This window comes from Jaculus jaculus, chromosome 9 (genome assembly GCF_020740685.1).
Source record: "Jaculus jaculus isolate mJacJac1 chromosome 9, mJacJac1.mat.Y.cur, whole genome shotgun sequence".
NCBI lineage: Eukaryota > Metazoa > Chordata > Mammalia > Rodentia > Dipodidae > Jaculus > Jaculus jaculus.
Window position 1 is genome coordinate 94118491 of NC_059110.1, and position 25184 is coordinate 94143674.

Consider the following 25184-nt stretch of genomic DNA (forward strand, 5'->3'; position numbering starts at 1 on the left):
TTCTGACTTTCCTTAAGGTTGTGTGGGAGAAAAGAGGAATGAAATTTTGAAAAAAGGAAAATTGCTCAAGAACGTGTAGAGGGAGCTGGGGAGATGGCTCGAAGGTTACCTGTATGCAAAGCCTGCCAGTCAGGGTTCAAGTCCCCCTTACCCACATAAAGTCAGATATGCAAAGTGGCACATGCATCTGGAGTTCATGTGCAGCAAGCAGCAAGAGGCCCTGGTACACCAATTTCTCTCTTTCTCTTATATATATCTCTCTCCAATAAATAAAGAAATATTTTTTAAAAAAACATGTAGAGAGTAAGTTCTTGGGCTGTGGCTCAGCAGCTATAGGCAGTTGCTTGAAAAGTATGCTGGTCATAGGGGTTCAAGTCCCCTGTACCCACATAAAGCCAGATGCACAAAGTGGCGTATAGGTGTGTCCATCCTGTCTCTGTCTCACAAATAAATATATGCTTATTTTTTTTTTAATGTAACCTGAGTGCTGGAGAGATGGCTTAACAGTTAAGGTACTTGCCTGCAAAGCCAAAGGACCCAGGTTTGATTCTCCAGGACCCACCTAAGCCATATGTACAAGGTGGCACGTGTGTCTAGAGTTCATTTGCAGTGGCTGGAGGCCCTGGTGTATCCATTCTCATTCTCTTCCTCCCTCTCTCTCAAATAAATAAAATTTAAATATTTTTATGTATTTATTTGAGAGCAACAGACAAACGGAGAGAGCAAAAGGCAGAGAAAGAAAGAGAGAGAGAGAGAATGGGCGCATCAGGGCCTCCAGCCACTGAAAATGAACTCCAGATGCATAAGCCACCTTGTGCACTTGGCTAACATGGGTACTAGGGAATCGAGCCTGGAATCAGAGTCCTTAGGCTTCACAGACAAGTGCTTAACCACTAAGCCATCTCTCTAGCCCAAATATTTATTTTTTATTTTTATTGTTTATTTTTTATTTTTCAAGGTAGGGTTCCACTCTAGCCCAGGCTGACCTGGAATTCACCATGTAGTATCAGGGTAGCCTTGAACTCACGACAATTTTCCTACCTCTGCCTCCTGAGTGCTGGGATTAAAGGCGTGAGCTACCTTGCCCAGCAAAAAAAAAATACAAAACTCAACATGAGAAAGTTTGTAGTGTTTATAATCCAGTACTCAGGAGGTTCAGGCAGTAGGATTTCGAGTTCAAAAGAGAGATGTTTTTAACGCTTAAGGCTCTTGCCTGCAAAGCCTGATGACCTGGGCTCATTCTCTAGTACCCAAGTAAAGCCAGATATAAAGTGGCACATGTATCTAAAGTTCATTTGCAGCAGCTAGGGGCCCTAGCATGCCCATTCTCTCTCTCTCTTTCTCTGTGTGTGTGTGTGTTTCTGCTTGCAAATAAATAATTTTTTTTAAAAAGTCAGTCTAGCTACAAGACTGTCGGAAAAAAAAAAAAAAAAAGCAAGTTGGGTGTGATGGTGCACACCTTTAATCCCAGTACTCAGGAGGCAAAGTTGGTAAGAGGATTGCCATGAGGCCAACTTCAGACTTCAGAGTGAATTCCAGATCAGCCTGAACTGGAATGAGACCCTACCTCGAAAAACCAAAAAAAGAAAAGTTCATTAAGATAATATTTTATTGATTGATTGATTTTTTTTTTTTTTTTTGGTTTTTTGAGGTAGGGTCTCACTCTAGCCCAGGCTGACCTAGAATTCACTATGGAGTCTCAGGGTGGCCTCAAACTCACAGTGATCCTCCTACCTCTGCCTCCCAAGTGCTGGGATTAAAGGAGGGTGCCACCATGCCCAGTATCAGAGATGAAGATTAAAAAAAAAAAAAAAAAGCAGCCAGGCATGCTGGTGCACACCTTAAATCCCAACATTTGGGAGGCAGAGGTGGGAGGCTCACCGTGAGTTCGAGCCCACCCTGAAACTATAGTTAATTCCAGGTCAGCCTGGGCTATAGCGAGACCCTATCTTGAAAAACCAAAAAATAAAATTAAATTAAAAAATGAAAACATTGTTTGAAAAATACAGATTACAATAAAGCATTAATAATCCTTTGTATCATATCCAATTTTGTACTGAAAAAGATTGGGATGATGATGATGATGATTATTATTATTTGGGTTTTTTTCGGGAGGGTAGGGTCTTGCTCTAGCCCAGGCTGACCTAGAATTCACTATGGAGTCTCAGGGTGGCCTCAAACTCATGTGGATGCTCCTACCTTTGCCTCCTGAGTGCTGGGATTAAAGGCGTGCAACAAAATGCGTGACTAGATTGGGATTATTTTAAGCATGCAGCTCAGCCAGCTGTGGTGAACCCAGAACTCAGGAGGCAGAGGGAAATTCAAGGCTGGTTTGGGCTATAAACTGAGTTCCAGCCCTGAGCTGCATAGTGTGACCCTGTCTCCAAAGAAATTAGCTTCTTGAAAATGGAAAAGGGGAAAAGGGACTCGATGAAAGCTTACTAACCTACCTGTGTGTGTGCATGCTCAGGCTGGACACTGAATGTAGAACCTTACAAGTATTAGGTATATGCCTACCACTGAGCAATGTTTCAGCCTTAACTATCCACTTTTAACAATACTATGGCTTCTACCACTTAAAATATAACAAAAATGTTAATATAAATTCTTGGAGAGTTAATCTAATATTAGGATTCAGAAGTGCTAAAAATTCAATAGTTCTGCCAGACATGACATGATAGCAGATGCCTGTAATCAAATTATAGCACTTGGGAAATAAGCAGATGGCAAGTTCAAGGCCAGCTTGGGCTACACAGCTACATAGAAACTCTCTCAAGCAAGTGCCTTTAACCCATAAGCCCCAGCCCCCCTAGAAACTAACTCAAAAATCAAAAAGCTGGGTGTGGTAGCATACACCTTTAATCACAGCACTAAGGAGGCCAAGGTAGGAAGATCACTGTGAGTCTGAGGCTAGAGACTACAGAGTAAATTCCAGATCAGCCAGGGCTAGAGTGAGACTCTACCTCAAAGGTAAAACAAAACAAACGCCAGGCATGGTGGCACCTGCATGTTGTACTTCTATCTGAGAGGTGAGACATAAATTCAAAATCACTCTGGCTACATAACAAGTTGAAGGCCAGCCCAGGGCTACATGAAACCATGCCTTAAAAACCCAAAGCCAGCCGGGCGTGGTGACACACGCCTTTAATCCCAGCACTCGGAAGACAGAGGTAGGAGGATTGCCATGAGTTCAAGGCCACCCTGAGACTCCATCATGAATTCCAGGTCAGCCTGGGCTAGAGTGAGACCCTACCTTGAAAAAAACCCCCAAAATCCAAAGCAGTAAGTTTCATTAAGTAAATAATAACATTAATACAATTAAGAATTCCATATAGGTGTGGTAGCAAATGCTTTAATTCCAGCATTCAGGAGGCAGAGATAGAAGGATCACTGTGAAATTCGAGGCTATCTGAGACTACATAGTGAATTCCAGGTCAGCCTGGGCTACAGCAAAGGAGACCCTACCTTGAAAAAAAGAGTTAGTTCTAACAATAACATCTCCATTTTGGTCTAAATTTCATCCATTAAAAGATTACCATTCCTCCCTGCTTGCTACCATAAGTATGGATTAACAAATTGTACTGAACTTTTTTTTTCTTTTTGTTTTTTTGAGGTAGGGTCTCACTCTAGCCCAGGCTGACCTGGAATTCACTCTGTATTCTCAGGATGGCCTCGAACTCATGGCAATCCTACCTCTGCCTCCTAAGTGCTGGGATTAAAAGCGTGTGCCACCATGCCTGGCTATAGTGAACATTTTAATACCAGCAGTTATTACTGAAATCCCAAGGTTTTCATACTACTTCACTTTCTCCTAAGGAGGCAAGTAAAGGCCATTTGATTAGCCACCTCACTGTAGGCTTGCCTCAGCCAAACAATCATGCAGCCTAAAGGACGGAGCAGTCCTAACTACAATTTCATGATCAATGTCCTCACTACCACCACAAACCAAAACTTGTCAAGAGAGTAAATTCAGCAACTTAATCACTAGATTTCATCTTGTGGTGCTGTGATTTAACCTAGGACCCCGGGAGCTCTAGACACTGAGCCAGCCACACTAGGTTCTCAATTCTATGAGGGTAGAAGACATGTTTTATTCACCCCTATATTCCTAGCACCCTACACAGTTTCATTACATGTTTCAACTCAATAAACATTTGATAAAGTAAAACGTTACCATGTAAAATGTCCGAGTCATCTTCAACAAAATCAATGTCTCGTAAGTCCCATTCCGCATAATTGTCAAATTCCTGTTAGGGGATTAAACACAAAACAAAACAAAATATCAACCCAAACCCAACAACTGAATCAACAGAATAGTGTCTAATAGTACGTCCATGCTTTAGGAAAAAAAGACAAAATAAACAAGCCAACATATTAACAAATACTAAATTGGGTAAGAAGAGGCAAGGACATGCTACAAATAAGAGAAAAATTACAAGAAAAATGTGAGGTTTCAGTCAGTCATGAAAACAAAACAAAAATAAATTAGAATAATTCTAACTTTAGAAATGACGCCAAGTCTGTCATACTAATTTTTTTTGGTGAGGGGAGGGTCTTGAGGTAGGGTCTCACTCTGGCCCAGGCTGACCTGGAATTCACTATGCAGTCTCAGGGAGGCCTTGAACTCATGGCAATCCTCCTACCTCTGCCTCCCAAGTGCTGGGATTAAAGGTGTGTGTGCCACCATACCCAGTTTCATACTAAATATATTTTAAGCAGTTTATTCATGCCAAAGAAAATCTAACTTTGATTAGGTCTTCAAATGTTTAGCTCATTTACTTTTTATTACCTTTTGGGGGATTTATTTCATGAATAATATTGTTTATAAAGCATGAGTGAATTAATGTACATTCAAGGGTGTAGCTTGTCAAAGTGTCAAGTTATTGCTAGGAGCATTATAGGTACAGACTCTTAGGACTGCATTCACATGGATTTTAATTTTGTGGCCAAGGAATGAAAAAGTATATATACATGCATAGATACACACACACACACACACACACACACACACACACACACACACACACTTTTATACACATTCTTCATTTTTTACATACTTGTCATCCAGCCTATGGCCTGTTTTAGGAAATAAAGTTTTGTGGAAACACATGCATATTAATTTATGTATTATCTTGCTTTTTTTTTTAAGACAGGATCCTACCATGTAGCCCAAGTTGGCCTTAAATTTGGAATTGTCCTGCCTCAACCTCAAAGGTTCTGGGATAATAGGTGCATGCCATCTCACCCGACTTCTATGCCGATTTTCCACAGAAACGGTCATTAAGTTCTACAGAAACTTTGATATAAAAAACTTAAAATATTTGCTACTTGGTCCTTAGTTGGCCAAGCCTTGACCTTTAATTTAGCATATCCTTGAGAACTGCAGAAATTCCACATCTACAAGGCAAGTGAGACCAGCACCAATGAAACTTATGCTGAAGAACTTTTACTGTTCTATAAGCCAAAGTACTTACAAAGGAGACAAGGGACTCAAATGCAAGAAAGTGTGATCCTGTAAGGGCCTAAGTTACAGTGCTTTGAGAAATCTTTTTGGAGAATGGGAACTAAGTGTAGGATGTCAACAGCCTCCTCACGAACGCGTTTCTCCTACCTCAATGAAATCTGCTCGAGCTGGCATGTACCCTGCCATGTCCCGAGACAGTAGAGAGTCAAAGGTAGGTCGTGGAGGGTCATCTGTAGCTGGAAGAACAAACACATGTTAATGAAACAATAAAGTATTTGCATAAAAGGTCACATAAATAGAGTCCTTATTTAATTCTATACTTTCTTTTCTTTTTGGGGGGATTTTTGAGGTAGAGTCCTACTCTAGCTCAGGCTGACCTGGAATTCACTATGTAGTCTCAGGGTGGCCTCAAACTGGAGGCAATCTTCCTACCTCTGTCTAAAACTGCTGGGATTAAAGGCATGCATCACCATGCCCAAGTTATATTTTCTTTTAAGACAGTCTCATTGGGTGTGGTGGTGCACAGCTATAATCCCAGCACAAGAGAAGTAGTGCTGGAGGATCACGTCTTCAAGGTCATACTAGGTACATAGTAAGTTCAAGGCCAGAAGGTCACAACAAAATAAAAATTTTAAAAAGGGAAGGGGGTGTGGAGGCACACTCTTAATTCCAGCACTCCTAGGCACAGGTAGGAGGATCGCCCTGAGTTTGAGGCTACCCTGAGATTACATAGTGAATTCTAGGTCAGCCTGAGCTACATTGAGACTCTACCTCAAAAAAAAAACCAAAAAGACAAACAAACAACAATAACAAAAAAAATGAATCACTAACTAGGGCTAGGGATGCCACCCAGCTTCAATTCTCCAGTACCTACATAAAGCCAGACCAAAAAAGTGGTGCATGAATCTAGTTTGTCTGCAGTGGTAAGAGGCCCTGGCAGTATGCACAACATGCACACACAGAGATATATTTAGAAATCACTAAGTAAATGTAGGGAAATGCTGCCCTAAGTTTTGCTTTTCCCAAATAAAAGAAAACCAAAGATCCTGTCTTACAATAATGTTGCAGACTCTATTTATCCCATCAGCTTCAGCTCCTTTGACCCTTAGGACCATTATCACTTTAAAAATCTCATCCAACTGAGAAGCGAAACACACTTGTTTTGAAAGTCAGCTAGAAGAGAGTCTCAGCCCCAGCCTGTAAATAGTCCCCTAACCTTGGACAAATTATTTAACCTTTTTGAATTTCTGTTTCCTCATGTGGAACACAAAAGCACTCGTTTTGTTTATTTCACTAGGTTGCTATTAGGGACAAATGGTCTAATGGGTTTGAGGAAAGTGCTGCCATCCAAATAGGAGGTATAAACAGCTTCTGAGGCAGTGAACTATAAAGCTGTTTCTAGGAGGTATGAAAAAGGGGAGGGAAACCCACATTCATATATCATTACTGGTGCTCCAGGAGTCATTCAGGAAGGACACCCATTCATAGTTCATCATAGCTTTGGGTATATTTTATTAAAAGCCTCACTTGTCCCACAGGCACATAAGATGAAAAAGCTTATCTTTACTGCCATTACTAAGTGAACAAAAGAGAAAAGAAAAACAGGCTGGAGCTGGGAGTGGTAGCACACGCCTTTAATCCCAGCACTCAGGAGGTAGAGGTAGGATTGCCATGAGTTTGAGGCCACCCTGAGACTACATATGAATTCCAGGTCAGCCTGGGCTAGAGTGAGACCCTACCTTGAGAAAAAAAAAAAAAAAAAGCAAACAAACAAAAGGACTCTTCAGATTTGATAATGCAACAATTAATAGTAAAGAGTCAAATATTGGACCCTGGTAAGCAACACTTTGGTCTCATGTACTTGTAACAGCATGGACAGACTGCCCCATTTTAGACATTACAGAAGCAAGCATTAATGCTATCATATTCCAAGAGATCCAGAGTGGGTGGACACAACTCAGGTTTCAGGATGTGCTCCCTCCTTGCCCTATCAGGGCCCTGACTCAACAGCTATCACGCTAACTCTGCCTACCTTCCATAAGCTCTGTATCTGTCTTAATCATCAAATCACTGTTTATCTGCCATGGAAACAGGGCTAAGTATCTCTTACCAAAATCGGTAAGCACTTACAGTGAAATGGAATGGCTGTGTCAGCAGTTTTTGCCTCCTCTGCTTGTTTCAGGTTTAGCAGGGTAGATGCAAACAGGGGGTTATTGATGAAATGCTTCATATAATGCTTCTCGCACTCCTCCTTGGTCTTGGTGCACATCTGGTTAGCTACGTCTTGCCTAGAAAAATGTGGGAAAAAAAGAGGGAAGGAAGTAGTTCTCTCACTTATATATGATATTGAAAACATGGTTTATTCTTTATATTTTAAGTCAAATCCATACAATATCAATAACCTGATTAACTCCAAACTGATGCCATGATATTGCGAAGGTATCTGGATCCTGGACACAGGCAGGTAGCATAGTACATTCTAGAAATACCAGGGAAGGTGATGCACACCATCAAGTCAGAACAGGGAGGACCAGTGGTAAGTTATGTCATGATGAGGAGTTTTAGCTCACCGGACTTCAGGTGCTTCATGAACAAAACATATTTCCTAATGCCTCAGCTACCTAGTTCACAAACAAAACTATCAGTGGGAAAGTGTTCCCAAAAGGTAACAACGAAATGGTTTTAAAAAATTTCTTAGGGCTGGAGAGATGGCTTAGTGGTTAAGCACTTGCCTGTGAAGCCTAAGGACCCTGGTTCGAGGCTCGGTTCCCCAGGTCCCACGTTAGCCAGATGCACAAGGGGGCGCACGCCTCTGGAGTTCGTTTGCAGAGGCTGGAAGCCCTGGCGCGCCCATTCTCTCTCTCTCCCCCTCTGTCTTTCTGTCTGTGTCTGTCGCTCTCAAATAAATAAATAATTAAAAAAATATATTAAAAAAATTTTTTTTATTTGCATGTGTGCACCAGGGTCTCCTGCTGCTGCTAACAAATGCCTGTCTGGCTTTATATGGGTAGCTAGGGAATAGAATCTGAAATGGTTAATATTGCCAGCAAGTGCCTTTAACCCCTGAGCCATCTCCCCAGCCCCTGGGTTTTTTGCTGATGTTTAATTTGAGAAAGGGTTTAATGCAGCCCAGATTGGCTATAAACCTACTATGTATCTGAGGATGATTTTGTACTCCTAATCCTCCTGCCTCAACCTGGAGTGCAGGGCTTCCAAGTACGTGCCATCACACCTAGTTTGTATGGTGCTGGGAATCAAACCCAGGGCTTTGTGCACTCTACTAACTACATCCCTAGCCCTCAGTGGTGGTATTTTTAACTGGTACAGACAAGTGTTGCTCAAACCTACCATGCTTGAATTAAGACAGTCTGAAAACTAACATCAGAATGCTATTAGGAAAGCTGTGGAACTTGAATCACAGGTAAGCTATGACCATCCACTGAAGTCTGATTCACTTAAATGACTAGGGAACCTATAGCCCAGGAAAATATTTAAAGCAGGCCAGGAGTGGTGGCACATGCCTTTAATGCCAGCACTTGGGAAGCAGAGGTAGGAGGATCGCTATGAGTTCAAGGCCAGCCTGAGACTACATAGTGAATTCCAGGTCAGATTGGGCTAGAGCAAAACAAAACACACACACACACACACACACACACACACACACACACACACGTGTATGTATGTATGTATATATGTATGTATATGTAAAGCAGAATCTACTAAATCTAACTCCATTACTCACAAAGAAACAAAGAACCTTCTCAGTACTAACACATCCAAAGTGACTTTTCAGAGCTGCTGTCATAGACCACTAAGCATCCCATACTCCCGTGAGACATTTCAGGTTAGAACAATAATGTGCAGAGGGGAGAGAACCTGCCTGAGTGCCAGGTTAAAAGGAAAAAAAGCACAGATTTTTCTCTGAGGCTCCTTCCTCTAACTTGCCAAAATGGGTCCTTTTTTGAGCACAATGGGCAGAGACTCTCTTAACACCAAGCTCTTACCAATTTCCAAAGCCACAATCCATTACAGCTTCTAAAAGGGCCATTTCTTCTTGAGCAGTCCAGCTGGGATCAAGAACAGGAAAGTCTGAGGTCTACGGGGGAAAGAAAAGTTTTGTCTAAGACCAAAAACAGAAACAGTACCTAAGAATCTCAATAGTAGTCCACAGTTAAAAAAACTTCCCAGGGCTGGGAAGATGGCTCAGCAAGTAAAGGTGCTTGCTTGCAAAGCCTGATGGCCAGTACCCTCATAAAGCCAGATGTACAAAGTGATGCATGCATCTGAAATTCATCTGCAGTGGCAGGAGATCCTGGCACATCTCTCTCCCTCTCTCTCTCACACACACATACACCCCAAATCACAAATAAATTAAAAAAAATTTTTTTTAAAGACTATTCTCAGGGATGGAGAGATGGCTCAGTGTTTTTGTATGTTTCCTATACAAGCATGAGGAGCTACAACTACCCCAAATTTAAACCTCAAGGTCCCACATTAATAGCTACATATAGTCACACACATCTGTAATGCTTGTCCCATGGGGAATGGAGACTGGAGAATCTCCAGGACTTGTGAACAGCAGGCTCCAGAATCAGTAAGACTTCACTGCTAGAAAAAGCAAAGCTGTGTGGGTGAGTGATGGAGGGAGACGACTGAGGTTCTGTTCTGGGCACAGCAAAGGCACAGGGCACCACATCAGTACATACCTGTGCATATACCATACCCATAACGCCACACACACTATGCACATACAAGCACTATTCTCAGAGACCCCTAAGGTACATTATTAATTTTCCCTTAACCTATCCCTATTTCCATTAGCTACAAAGATTTCCAATAAATATTATCGCCCATAAATGCCATCAAACACATACAGAAACAGGTATTTCAAATGGGCAGAAAAGTAAAGAAATGTATTATTGTACATTTCCATTTAGCTAAGAAGTGAAAACTAAAATACCTATTTATATTTATTTTCAGGCCTTTTAAAGAACTTAAAATTTTGATTTATTTACTTATTTGAGAGAAAGAGGAAGATGGGAGGGGGGAGAATGGGCATACGAGGGCCTCGAGCCACTGCAAACCAATTCCAGATGCATGTACCATTTTGTGCATCTGGTTTATGTGGGTACCGGGGAATCAAACCTGGGTCCTTAGGGTTTGCAGGCAAGCATCTAAAGCCATGTCACCAGCCCTAAATCATTTTTTTAAACATCTTGGGTAGGCCACGTAGCCTCAAATTCACTAGACAGCTGAATATGATCTTGAACTTCAGATCCTGCTGCCTTCACCATCCAAGTGCATGTGCCACACCACACCCAGCTCACTTCTTTTTTAAAAAATAAGTTATTAAAAAACAAATAGAGGGCTGGAGAGATGGCTTAGCGGTTAAGCATTTGCCTATGAAGCCTAAGGACCCCGGTACAAGGTTTGATTCCCCAGGACCCACGTTAGCCAGATGCACAAGGGGGCACACGCGTCTGGAGTTCATTTGCAGTGGCTGGAAGCCCTGGCGCGCCCATTCTCTCTCTCTCTCTACCTGCCTCTTTCTCCCTCTGTCACTCCCAAATAAATAAATAAATAAAATGAACAAAAATAAAAAATAAAAAAAAAGGAAGCCAGGTGTAGTGGTGCATGCCTTTAATCCCAGCACTCGGGAGGCAGAGGTAGGAGGATCGTTGTGAGTTCAAGGACTACCCTGAGAATACAGAGTAAATTCCAGGTCAGCCTGAGTGAGCTAGAGTGAGACCCTACCTCGAAAAACCAAAAGAAGGCCGGGCGTGGTGGCGCACGCCTTTAATCCCAGCACTTGGGAGGCAGAGGTAGGAGGATCACCGTGAGTTCGAGGCCACCCTGAGACTACATAGTGAATTCCAGGTCAGCCTGGGCTAGAGTGAGACCCTACCTCAAAAAACCAAAAAACCAAAAAAAAAAAAAAAAAAAAAAAAAAAGAAAAATCAAAAGAAAAAGGAATGGAGAGGTAGCTTAGCAGTTTAGGTACTTGTTTGCAAAGCCTGAGGACCCATGTTCAACTCCTCAGATTCCAAGTAAGGCAGACACACAAGGTTAAGCATGCACAAGGTGGTGCATGTGTTTGGAGTTGATTGCCGTGGTTGGAGGTCCTGGCACACCAACATCCTTTCTCTTGATCTCTCCCTCATTAAAACAAAACAAAACAAAACAAAACAAAATAAAACAAAAACAGTAAATATGGGAAAGCAACAGAAGATAACAGGGTGGAGAAGACTGAGATAGAAGGCATATCTAAATTGTCCTAATCCTATAGATTTTATATTTTTTTTTTCCAGGTAGGGTTTCACTGTAGCTCAAGCTAACCTGAAATCCACTACTTAATCTTAGGGTGGCCTTGAACTCATGGTGAACCTCCTACCTCTGCCTCCCAAGTGCTGTGATTACAGGCATGAGCTACCATGCCTGGCTGATTTTATTTTTTAAATATTATTTTGGGGTTGGAGAGATGGCATAGCAGTTAAGGCGTTTGACTGCAAAGCCAAGGGATCCTGGTTCGATGCTCCAGAACCCAAGTAAGCCAAAAGCACAAGGGGGTGCTTACGTCTGGAGTACATTTACAGTGACTGGACGCCCTGGCGTGCCCATCCTCTCTCTCTCTCTAATAAATAAATAAATTTTTTAAAATATTATTTATATTTGAGACTGAGAGGCAGAGAGAATGGGCATGCCAGGTCCTCTAACTACTGCAAATGAACTGTAGACAGACACATGTGCCACCATGTACACGTGGCTTACGTGGATACTAGAGAATAGAACTTGGGTCCTTAGGGTTCACAGGCAAGTGCCTTATCTGCTAAGTCATCTCTCCAGCCCCAAATTTTACTTTAAAATACCGTACTTAGCCGGACATGGTGGCACATGCCTTTAATCCCAGCACTCATGAGGGAGCGGCAGGAGGATTGCCATGAGTTCAAGGCCACCCTGAGATTACATAGTGATTTCCAGGTTAATCTAGTCTAGAGTGAGACCCTACCTCATAAAAACAACAACAGCAAAAACAAGCAAACAAAAAAACTAACTGTGCTTGGTTATTGAATTTTAAAATCATAAGAGCCAAAAGCAAAATATCACACTGACATGTATCTATAATCCAAATACTAAGGAGGCAGAGAGGCAGCAGCACTGCTCCAACTTTGAGGGCAGCTGACCTATACAAGACCCCATTTCAAACAAACAGAAAGAGAGGAAATAAGAAAAGAGCTTCTGATTCCTAAACACATGGAGGTCCCTATAGGGTGAACCTAGAGGACACAGAAGTTCTATGCCCTCCTCCCATACTACCCAATGTCTCTCTTCTGACTGGTCATCTGTTAACATTAGCAGTATTAGTAAAGCCATACCAACGCCATAAGGTTTGATATGATACCATGAGGAGGCTCTTCACTTCTGTGATCTTCCTTTTTTTTTTTTTTTCCTTGAGGTAGGGTGTCACTCACTTCCAGGCTGACCTGGAATTCATTATGTAGTCTCAGAGTGGCCTTGAACTCACGGTGATCCTCTTACCTCTGCCTCCAAGTGCTGGGGTTAAATTTATTATACTAAGTACAGTAGTTGGTTAGGATAGTGACGCCTAATGAACTTCTTTTTGAATTCTCACTTAAGGACTAGAGGGAAGGCTTAGAGGCTCAAGGCACCTGACTGCCCCGGGTTTGATTCCCCAATACCCACATAAAGCCAGACAAACAAAGTGGCACATGCATCTGGAGCTTGTCTGCAGTGGCAAAAGGCCCTGGTATGCCCAGTCTCTCTCTCTCAAATAAATAATTATATAAAGATGAAATTTTCATCTTTAAAGGAGGAATCTGCAAAGCATTATACTAAGTGAGATAACCCAAGCCCAGAAAAGCCAATTGTTACATGTTCTCTTTCATATGTGGATCCTAGCTGCAAATATTTAGACTTATATGTGAGTTACAGTAACAGAAGCCAGTAAGCTAGAAAGTGGCTATAAGGAGGGAAGGACAGGAAAGGACTTAAGGAGATGGTATTGTATATATGAAAGTAGATGAACAGATTACTAGGGATGGAATGGCCTAAGTGAGGTCAGGGGATGATATTGAGTAAAGGAAGGGTGAGGAAGGATTAATCAAAATTTAAGATGTTATGAATAAGCCATATGGAAACCTACTTTACTGGATAATAGTACACCCAGAAACTATAGATTTGTGACTAGAAAAATTTCAGTGCCAGGGATGATATACCCTCCAGTGAGTTGTTGGCTAGGGAGGTCCCTGATGCCCCCAAAACATTACAGGCTATTGCCAAGGCATTTGGTTTCCCACCAGAAATAGGTGGTAAGACCTTATTGCTAAAGATTCCACATGCTCACGCTGCAAGGTCCCTGAGAAATCAAGCTGGAGCTGAGCTGAAAACCTCTCTGTAGATCAACTGACAGAAAGCTGGAAAAAGCTATGCTGCATGCAGTCCTATGAGAAAGAGAAGTCATCAGTAGAGATAAACAACAGTGGATACTACAAGCCTTAAGTTTGGCCAGCCAGGCTAAATGAGCCAATGGATGTAATAGTGGTGTTTCTGTTATAGTGGAAACCAACTGCTCTTATTATTATTATTATTTTATTTTGGTTTTTCAAGGTAGGGTCTCACTGTAGCCCAGGCTGACCTGGAATTCAGTATGGAGTCTCAGGGTGGCCTAGAATTCACAGCAATCCTCCCACCTCTGCCTCCCAAGTGCTGGGATTAAAGGCATGAGCCACCATACCGGGCTCCCAACCGCTCTTTAATTGAACTGGAGGCTGCTCCACAGGAGGGAATATGGTACTGAAAACCTAGTCAAAAGCCTATGACGAGGGAGGTCATGAGCCCTAGGGGTGTTAACACCTACTGGTGTCTGCCTAAATACATATGTAATGCTCACCAAACATCCCTGTAAGCACTTCTCTCAATGTTCATACCCATATATTAATGCTACTCTCACTTTTGGTTAGAGAGGCTTCTCTTTTCAGATGGCAGTGACCACTGGGATGACCCAAAAGGCAACATAGTGCTGAGAAGTGGCAGAGGAGTGCTCAGCACGAAAACATCTCTATCACACCTTCCAAGACTCAGGGCCCACTATGGAAGAGGTGGCAGAAAGAATGTAAGAACCAAAGGAAGGTTAGGACTGCTTAGAATGCAGTCTTCCAGACACCAATATTCATGACTTCGCAGTGCCTAGTACTACCTACACTAGATTCTGATAACAGAAGGAAATGATGTTATCAAAATAAAAGACTATTTGAGAGGGGGAGGGGATATGATAGAGTTGATCTGTGAAGGGGAAAGTGGGAGAGGGGAGGGAATTATCAGTTTATTGTCTATAACTATCAAGTTGTCAAAAAGTTTAAAAACGGGGCTGGAGAGATGGCTTAGCGGTTAAGTGCTTGCTGTGAAGCTTAAGGACCCCAGTTCGAGGATGGATTTCCCAGGACCCACGTTAGCCAGATGCACAAGGGGGCGCATGTGCCTGGAGTTTGTTTGCAGTGGCTGGGGGCCCTGGCATGCCCATTCTCTCTATCTGTCTCTTTCTCTCTCTGTCGCTCTCAAATAAATAAATAAGTTTAAAAACAAAAAATATATAAATGTGATACTGCATACATTAGCTGAAAAGCCTGTTGTTTTAAAAAGTGTATCTTAGGGTTGGAGAGATGGCTTAGCAATTAAGGCACTTCTTTGCAAAGGCAGAGAACCCAGGTTCTATTCCTTAGGACCCATATAAGCCAGATGCACAAAGTGGCACATACATCTAGAGCTCATTTGCAGTGGCTAGAGGCCCTGGTGTGCCTATTTTATCTCTGCCTCTTTCTCTCAAATAAATAAATAAAAAGTTTAAAAGTAGCAGGTGTGGTGGCACATGCCGTTAATCCTAGCACTTGGGAGGCAGAAGTAGGAGGACTGCTGTGAGATCACAGCCACCCTAAGACTACATAGTGAGTTCCAGGTCAGCCTGGGCTAGTGTAAACCCGTACTTCGAAAAATAAAAAAAAAAAAAAAAAAAAAAAAAGAGTTAAAAGAATATTCTAGAATATTAATTCCCCTTTACTAACTTTAAGATAAACAAATAAAAAAAAAAACTTTCTACATTCTCTCCTTATCTGCTTCGTTCTCTCTCTCAAGTAAACAAAATAAAAAAATAATTTAATGGGTTGGAGAGATGGCTCAGCATCTAAGGCGCTTACCTACAAAGCCTAAGAACGAGGTCTCTAGTCCTCATGTAAGATGTATAAAAAGTCACAAGTGTCTGGAGTTCGTCTGCAGTGGCTAGAAGCCCTGGTGTGCTCATGCTGGTCTTTCTCTCTCTCTCAAATAAAATAAAATTATAAAACTTTCTACACTACATAAAGAAAAAAGGCACAAAGAGTTATTCAACTCCTATACTCAAATCCAACCCTACTAAAACAAAATCTCTAACAATAGGCCTTGGAAATCTACAGTTTGAAGTTCCCAGGTGATAAGTTTAAGAATTACTGGTATAAAGGGTGTGGTACAAAAAGCTGTCTTCACTTGTTCAAGGTTCTAAGAATTACAAGACAAAAATAGGTCTAGAACTCAGAAATCTTGATTAATGCACCACCCACCACAGCATGAGTAACTCCCAAAAATACAGCACTGTGAGGTGATAAAAGTACTGAACACCATTTAAAGTTAGCTGATGCCTCATAACTGCAAAGAAACTAAGTTCCTAGTGGCTTCATGTGTAGAAAACAAAAAGCTGGTCATTGTTATAGAAGGAAGAGTCACTGAAAGACAGGGCTGACCAAGAGGAAAAATATTAGTAACCTCTAAAAGCTCCACAAAGATCTCTGGAATGTGTTTGTATGGGTGTTGAATATGTGAGAAAAGGATGATGTAATACATGTTAAGTGGACATGGTTGAATGAAACATTATTTTCAGCATTATGTAGAAGACGTGGTGGTTCCCAGAATAGCTAAAGAAAGCTCATAGTCAGCTTTCCTACACTGGATAACCATGACTATTAGCCTACCCAAGCTATGCAATTATCTCATAAATAATGACTTCACCATTTTGAAGTAACAAAACTGGGAAAACTGAGGATGTAGCTCAGCAACAACATGCACAAAACTACATCACAAAAAAGGGGGAAAAAAAAAAAGCCTTCCGTTTATGTGAATGGAAAAGAAATCAATTTACTGAAGACCTGATAAAAGCCACAGCTTTTCTGATCAATATCCAGCCCTTCAATTATGTTGCAATTAACAAAGGGAGGATTAAAAAAAGAATTCCAAGTCTTTAAAAAAATATTCATTTGAGAGAAAGAATGGGCACACCACGGCCTCTAGCCATTGTAAATGAACTTCAGATGCATGCACCACCATGTGCATGTAGCTTACGTGTGTCCTGGGGATTCGAACATGGGTCCTAAGGTTCACAGGCAAGTGCCTTAACTGCTAAGCTCTCTTCAGTCCTCCTTTATAAATTTAAAGAGATCAAAATAAGTATGCTGTGATTTCTGTAGTGGGAAGAATTCTTAAATATTTATTTATTTATGAGAGAGAGGCAGAGAGAGAGAGAAGGGACTCTAAACCACTGAAAACAAACTCCAAATGCATGCACCACCTTGTGCATCTGGCTGTATGTGGGTCCTAGAGAATCAAACCTGGGTCCTTTGGCTTTGTAGGCAAGTGCCTTAACCACTGAGTAATCTCTTTAGCCCTAGTGGGCAAAATTCTAAGTATCTCCTTCTTGCATGCTCCCGATTCCTGTCCCATGATTACTCAAACACTAGATACTACTACAGAGTCTGTAAGGTTACTAACTGGATAACAAGGAAGGAAGATGAGCCTTGTTTGTCCAGGTGGCCCCAGTGAAATCATGAGTCTACTTAAGTCAAAAAGCTCCCTTATGCTGGAAACAACAAAATCATACTTACTCAAAATATCCCAATGACATTTGATATTTAGGATGTGTCTGTCCTGACTTATGCCAAAACATTACTGTCCTTCACCCATGCGAATGGCTGGCTACTGAATAGTTTGAGGCCAGAAATGCATTGAACAACTCCTAATGGCACCCAGTGGCTCTGTGGCACTAACGCTTGCCCTTGGCTACCCCAGGATGGATTAGAAGGTGCATTCTAGAATTCCTTGGATGCAGGAACAAATAAAAACCATGGATCAAGCTGGGCATGGTGGTGCATGCCTTTATTCCCAGCACTTGGGAAGCAGAGTTAGGAGGATCACCATGAATTCAAGGCCCAAAAATAAATTTCTGGGCTGGAGAGATGGCTTAGCGGTTAAAGCATTTGCCTGCAAAGCCAAAGGACCCTGGTTTGATTACTCAGGACCCACGTAAGACAGATGTACAAGGTGGCGCATGCATCTGGAGTTCGTTTGCAGTGGCTAGAGGCCCTGGCATGCCTATTCTCTCTCTCTCCCTCTTTCTCTCAAATAAAAAATAAATAAATAAAATATTTTTTTTAAAAAATAAATTCTCATTAAATATACTCAAACAGCTGAGCCAGATGCGGTGAAAAATTATTTTAATCCCAGAAGAGATAGGAGGATAGTCTTGAGTTCAAGGCTAGTCTGGGACTAAAAAATTCCAGGTCAGCCTGGACTAGAGTGAAACCCTACCTTGGAAAAAAAAAATTTAAATAACAAATAAAATAAAAAATGCTTTAAATAATACAGCTTGGGGAAATCTCCCTTCTCAATTCTGAAGTTCAAATGATAAGAAAAGCAATTGATAAGGCAATTATATAAAATCATATAGCTTTAGACAGTCTCATAGTTGTAATGTATGTATATAATTCCTGATAATTTTGCTAATGTTTCATCTGTTTTATAAGATCTACAAAATGGATTCAGACCATGCCAGATAGCACTGTGCCATTAGGTAAACAGCTTTATAAGTAGATTTCAGAATCTTCATGATGGAAGAAAATTACACATTTATATTATAACCCTAAGAGGAATTTTGTTTATCTTTGACGCTTATATATTCAACTGTTGTTTTATCTCCTTCCCCGTTTTTTTTTTTTTAAATATTTTACTTATTTATTTATTTGAGAGAGAAAGAGGGAGAGGGAGAGGGGAGGAGAGAGAGTATGAGAGAGAGCAAGAGAGAGAATGGGCACACCAGAGCTTCCAGCCACTGCAAACGAACTCCAGACACACAAGCCACCCTGTGCTTCTGGCTTACATGGGACCTAGAGAATCGAACCTGGATCCTTTGGCTTTGCAAGCAAACGCCTTAACCACTAAGCCATCTCTCCAGCCCCCCTTGGTTTTTTTTTTTTTTAATAGTTTTATTTATTTGACAGCAAGAGAAAGAGAAAGAGAGACAGAGAATGGGTGCACCAGGACTTCCAGCCACTGCAAACAAATTTCAGATATGTGCGCCCCTTGTGCATCTGGCTAATGTAGATCCTGGGGAATGGAGCCTGGGTCCTTTGGCTTTGCAGGCAAACGCCACTAAGCCATCCCTCCAGCCCTTTCCTTGTTTTTTTGAGGTAGGGTCTCACTCTAGCCCAGGCTGACCTGTAATTCAATATGTAGTCTCAGGGTGGTCTTGAACTTACGGTGATCCTACCTGTGCCTTCCAAGTACTAGAATTAAAGGCATGTGCTACCATACCAGACTTACCTCCTGTTTTTAAATTTTTGTTTTGTTTTGTTGAGGCAGGGTCCCACTCTAGCTCAGGCTGACCTAGAATTCACTATGTAGTCTCAGGATGGCCTTGAATTCACAATATCTTTGCCTCCCGAGTGCTGGGATAAAGGTGTGTGCCACCATACACAGCTTCTTTTTAAAAATGTTTTATTTTTGCTTGTTTATTTGAAAGAAAGAGGCAGGGAGAGAGAGAAAGAGAGAGAAAGAATGAGAAGGCCAGTGCCTCCAGCTGCTGCAAATGAATTCCAGATGCACATGGCACCTTGTGCATCTAACTTATGTAGGTCCAGGGAATTGAATCTGGCTCCTTTAGCTTCACTGACAAGCGCCTTAATTGCTAAGCCTCTCTCCAGCCCTATTTCACTTTGTATTTATTAATTTATAAAAAGAGAGAGGGAGAGAAGGCTTGATGGTGCATACCTTTATTCCCAGCACTAGGATGGAAGAGGTAAGAGAACTGCCATCAGTTCAAGGTCTGCCTGGACTAGAGTGAGACCCTACCTCAGGGGGAAAAAAAAAAAAAAAGAAAAAGAAATCAAGAAAATGGGTGTGCCACAGACTCTTGTCCTCGTAAACAAACTCCAGATGCATGTACTACTTTGTCCATCTCCTTTTATGTGGGTCCTGGAGAATCAAACCTAGGCTTGTCAGGCTTTCAAGAAAGCACCTTTTCTTTTGGGGGGAGAGCTAGAAGAGCAAGAGCAAGAGCAAGAGAGAGAATGAGAATTGGTGTGCTAGGTCCTTAGCCACTGTAATCGAACTGCAGGTGCTTGTACAACCTGGCATGCATGTGTGACCTTGCACTTGCCTTACCTTTGTGCATCTGGCTTACATGGGACCTGGAGAGAGATTGAACATGGGGCCTTAGGCTTTAAGGGAAAGTGCCTTAATGGTTGAGCCATCTCTCCCAGCCCTTCAAGGAAGCATCTTTTAACTGCTGAGCCATCTCTCCAGCCCAACTTTACTCTTTAAACATCAAAAAAAAAAAAAAAAAAAAAGTCCCTGCACCTGCAGCCTCAGTCATGGTAACAACGCGGCCCATGAAGCAGAGGCCGTTCCGAGAGGGGCAGGCTGGTGCGGAGTGTGGGTTTGTGTGGTCAGATACCACTAGTGTTGTCACCGCTGATGGGTCCCGGCTGGGTAGGTGCCGAGAGAGAGAGTGCTGGAAAGAGAAAATAAGCAGTGCGAGGAGATGGGGAAGATGAGAGACTTCAGGGGAGGCTTCTCCGTTGGTGACGTCCCTGCAGACGCGCAGAGCACCAGAGGTGGCGCGACCGGGCATGCAGGTAGAGCACCGGGTGCAGAAGACAGTGCCCTGGCTTGCAGGCTGAGGCCAGTGGGATCAGTGGGGATAGAAGAGGGACAGCAGCCACCAGGGGTGTTCCCACGAAGGTCACTTTTCGGGCCATCAATGTTGGGGTCATCAGTGGCAAGTCACTAGGGTGTTTTATTTTATGGGGATTTCAATGGAAACCCCATATCTCAGCTCATGTTTGTTTTACCAGAGAATTGAAATAAAATAAGACTGAGAAAGATAAAAAATAAATAAATAGAAATTTTTAAAGCTAGGCATGGTGGTGCACACCTTTAAACCCAGCACTTTCCAGGTCAGTCTGGACTAGAGCTAGATTCTACCTTGAAAAAAACAAAATAAATAAATAAACCAACCAGCCATATGAGTCCTTAAAAGTTGAAGAGGGGAGCTGGGTGTGGTGGCACACACCTTTAATCCCAGCACTCGGGAGGCAGAGGTAGGAGGATCACTGTGAGTTTGAGGCCACCCTGAGATTCCATGGTGAATTCCAGGTCAGCCTGGGCTAGAGTGAGACCCTACCTTGAGAAACAAAAAAAAAAAAAAGGTTGAAGAGGGACTGGGGAACGGATTAGGGGTTAAGGCGCTTGCCTGCAAAGTCTAAGAATGCTTGTTCAGTTTTCCAGGTCCCACATAAGCCAGATGCACAAGGTGATGGAAGCACACAAGGTCACACATATGCACAAGATGGAGTCTAGAGTGGATGGAGGCCCTGGTGCAGCAATCCTCTCTCTCTCTCTTTCACTCTCCTACATTCAGAACAAAGAAAAGGAAGGCAGAAGAGTCAGAGAAATGCTGTAGAAGTTAAGGCAGGGGGCCAGAGGCTGCACACCTTTCAAAAGTCTATTTAATACTCCCAGTGTTGCTGGGTTTGGAGATGGCAAAAGGGGGAAAGGAGCTAAGGCACCCATAAGAACAAACTCTAATCAAGAGCCAGTAAGGAAACAGAGGCACTAATCTTTAATCTCAAGGTGGGAAATTCTGCCAACAACCAGAATAAACCCAGAAAGAGATTCTCCCCCAGGGTTTCCAGATAAAAGCTCAGTGTAGCTTGACCTCAATTTCACCCTTACTAGACATGTAAACCAGTAAGCTTCCTACTCTTCTGGCCTGCAAAACCGTGAGATAATAAATCTGTGTTCGGCTGGAGAAGATGGCTCAATGTTAAAGGCACTTGTTTGCAAAGTCTGAAGGCCTGGGTTCGATTTCCCATACCCATGTAAAGCCAAATGCACAAAGTGGCACATACACCTGGAGTTCATTAACAGTGGCTAGAGGCCCTGCCATTCTCTCTCTTCTTCTCTCTCTGTCAAATATAAATAAATAAAAAAGTATTTTTAAAAAGGAATGGAAATTCTCAGTGACTTTATCATTACCATTATTTCATATGTATGATCACTTTGATGTTTCTTGTACTCAAATCCTCGAGTGAAACACTGCAAAAAAAAAAAGAAAAATTAAAGTTACCAAAAACTACTTAAAAATAAACAAACAAAAAAACTTTTGTAGCCAGGCATGGTGGTGAGCACTTTAATCCCAGCACTTGGTAGGCAGAGGTAGGAGGATTACTGTGAGCTCGAGGCCAGTCTGAGACTACAGAGTGAATTCTAGATAAGCCTGGGCTAGAGTGAAACCCTACCTCAAAAAAACAAAAAAATGGCTGGAGGGATAGCTTAGTGGTTAAGGCATTTGCCTGCAAAGCCAAAGGACCCAGGTCCGATTCCCCAGGACCCACATTAGCCAGATGCACAAGGGGGTGCACGCATCTGGAGTTTGCAGTGGCTGGAGGCCCTGGCACAACCATTTTCTCTTTCTCTGCCAAATAAATAAATAAGTAAAAAGAAAAAAGAAAAGATTTGTTGTGCTTTGTTACATCTAAAAAAAAAAACAAAAACAAACTTTTGCCAAGAGCGGTGGCACAAGCTTTTAATCACAGCACTCGGGAGGCAGAGGTAGGAGGATTGTTGTAAGTTTGAAGACAGCCTGAGACTACATAGTGAATTCCAAGTACGCCTAGGCTAGATAAGAGACCTTACCTCGAAAAACCAAAACAACAAACAAAATACTTTCAGGGCTCAGAGATGGCTCAGAAGTTAAAGGTACTTGCTTGCCAAGCCTGCCAGCTTGGGTTCAATTCCCCAGCCACTGGCATAAAGCCAAATACCAAAAAGAAGCACACATGTCTGGTATTTGTTTGCAGGGGCAACAGTCTCTGGCACATCCATGACTCGCGCCCCCCCACCCAACACTTTCCTAGAACTGGGGATGGAGTTCAGTTTGTACAGTGCTTGCCTAGTATGTAGGCTCCATCCTCAACACTGCATAAAACAAGGCATGATGGTACATGGTGCATTCCTATAATCCCACACTCAGGGGGAAAAAAAGAAAATAGTTTGAAGGTGTTTTACTTTTGATTGAGACAAGTCTCATGTAGCCCAGGCTAGCTTTAAACTCCCTATGTAGGGAAGATTGTCCTTGAACTCCTGATACGCCTATCTTCCCCTCCCAAGTATTAGAAGTGAAAGCACCATTCCTTGCCTAGGGTGATCTATTCTTAAAAACTGTAATATATAGCCATGGATGACCTTGGACTTCTAATCCTAGCCCCTGGTTTATGTGGTGTAGAGACTGAACCCAGAGCTTTGTGCATACAAGAAAAGTACTCTACCAACTGAACTAAAACTCCAATCTATAAACTTATAATTGAGTGTACATCCCAACTTCCACCAGCCAGTCCTTACACTTTAACACTTACACCTTAGCACTTCTACAATAGGGACAGTACTTAAGACTAAGTGTCTTACATCTGATAAGACCTGGTATTTTCTGTGTGATTTTTTTTGAGGTAGGGTCTCACTCTAGCTCAGGCTGACCTGGAATTCACTCTGTAGTCACAGGGTGGCCCTGACCTCATGGCAATCCTCCTGAGTGCTGGGATTAAAGGTGTGGGCCACCACACCCGGCTTTCTGTATGATTTTGAGCAAATTATTTAACCTCTCTTTCCCTGAGTTTCATTTACAAACTGGAGGTATTTGTTCACTTAATAGGATTGTAGTAATAACCCAAGTATGCAAAACAGTGCCTCAAGCTGGGTATGGTGGCATAAGCCTTTAATCCTAGCTCTCAGGAGGGTCAGGTAGAAGAACCACTGTAAGTTCTGGGCCAGCCTGTACTAGGAGACCCTGCCTCAAAAAACAGAAACAAGGCTGGAGAGATGGCTTAGTGGTTAAGCGCCTGCCTGTGAAGCCTAAGGACCCCGGTTCAAGGCTCGGTTCCCCAGGTCCCACGTTAGCCAGATGCACAAGGGGGCACACGCGTCTGGAGTTCATTTGCAGAGGCTGGAAGCCCTGGCGCGCCCATTCTCTCTTTCTCCCTCTATCTGTCTTTCTCTCTGTGTCTGTCACTCTCAAATAAATAAATAAAAATTAAAAAAAACAAACAAACAGAAACAATGGGGGCTGGAGAGATGGCTTAGTGGTGAAGGCACTTGCCTGCAAAGCCTAACAACCAAGGTTCGATTCCCAGTACCCACATAAAGCCAGCTGCACAAGGTGGCCCATGCATATGGAATTAGTTTACAATGGCTGGAGGCCCCAGAGTGCCCATTCTATCTTGGTCTCTGTTTGCAAATACATAAAAAACAAAACAAAACAAAAACACATGGCTGCACAGAGTAAGCACATATATTAGTATTAGTAATAATATTAAAATCCACAGCATAATTCATTCCCTTGTTTGCCCCCTGCACACTCCTGCAGTTCTGAGTCCTGGACCTCCAGTCCTTTACATCTACTTGGAAAAAAAAGTATGAATCCAGGCGTGGTGGCTCACGCCTTTAATCCCAGCACTCGGGAGGCAGAGGTAGGAGGATCGCCGAGTTCGAGGCCACCCTGAGACTACATAGTGAATTCCAGGTCAGCCTGAGCCAGAGTGAGACCCTACCTCGAAAAACCAAAAAAAAAAAAAAGTATGAGCATTAAGTTCAGATGCTGGGTGGAATAGTCAACAGTCTGTTTCATTCAGCTGCTCTGTTTCCTTTACTTTTCACTGGTGAAATGTAAAAGGGATGACTCAAAGGAATAGGCTAAGACTGTTTGGTCCTCTTGAGCTCGATAGTAACGTCTGAATTTTTATAACCATACAGGCTAAGCACGTAAACCTCTCCTCAGTGTTACCTGCAAACAGAGGAAAAAAGGTGGCGGCCCACATTCTGCACACTTAATATAAGGTTCCATGAGGTAGGAGGAGCAGCCTCTGCAAGGTGGCTTATCAGAGGGGTCATCTAGAACAGAGAGAAAACAAACTTTAAAACATGTAAAAGCGACAAAAGCCTAGAATGGTCAGTGTGTTGAAAATATGCATATGGGTTGAAGGGATAGCTTAGAGGTTAAGGTGCTTGCCTGCAAAGCCAAAGAATCTAGGTTCAATTCCCCAGGATCCACGTAAGCCACACATACAAGGTAAGGGATGTGTCTGGAGTTTGTAGCAACTGGAGGCTCTGATGTGCCCATTCTCTCTCTTTGTCTCTTTCTCTCAGTCAATAAATAAATAAAAATATTTAAAGAAAATATGAGGAGACGAGATGAAGTCACATCTACAATTAGGCTCCGTTTTCCCTCAGGATGGCTTCATTCCTCCCTATAGGGTACTATACTTCAAACTGGCAGGTAAGGCCCCAGAGAAACTCACAAACAGAAACATTAGGCTTACATATATGATGGGCGACATTAACCAGCACTTGCTCA

General features: G+C 42.3%; 1 protein-coding gene across 1 annotated transcript in view; it reads right to left on the reverse strand.

Annotated features, from left to right (window-relative positions):
• The window catches only part of Tada2a (transcriptional adaptor 2A), a 74506-nt gene that overhangs the window by 32833 nt on the left and 16489 nt on the right, over positions 1-25184 (reverse strand). Inside the window, exons 3-8 of the mRNA XM_045159439.1 lie at positions 24615-24721; positions 21815-21874; positions 9469-9560; positions 7595-7752; positions 5612-5700; positions 4175-4247 (exon numbers count right to left, since the gene is read on the reverse strand). Coding sequence (XP_045015374.1) covers positions 4175-4247; positions 5612-5700; positions 7595-7752; positions 9469-9560; positions 21815-21874; positions 24615-24721 — 579 coding nt within the window. The remainder of the gene's footprint in view (positions 1-4174; positions 4248-5611; positions 5701-7594; positions 7753-9468; positions 9561-21814; positions 21875-24614; positions 24722-25184) is intronic.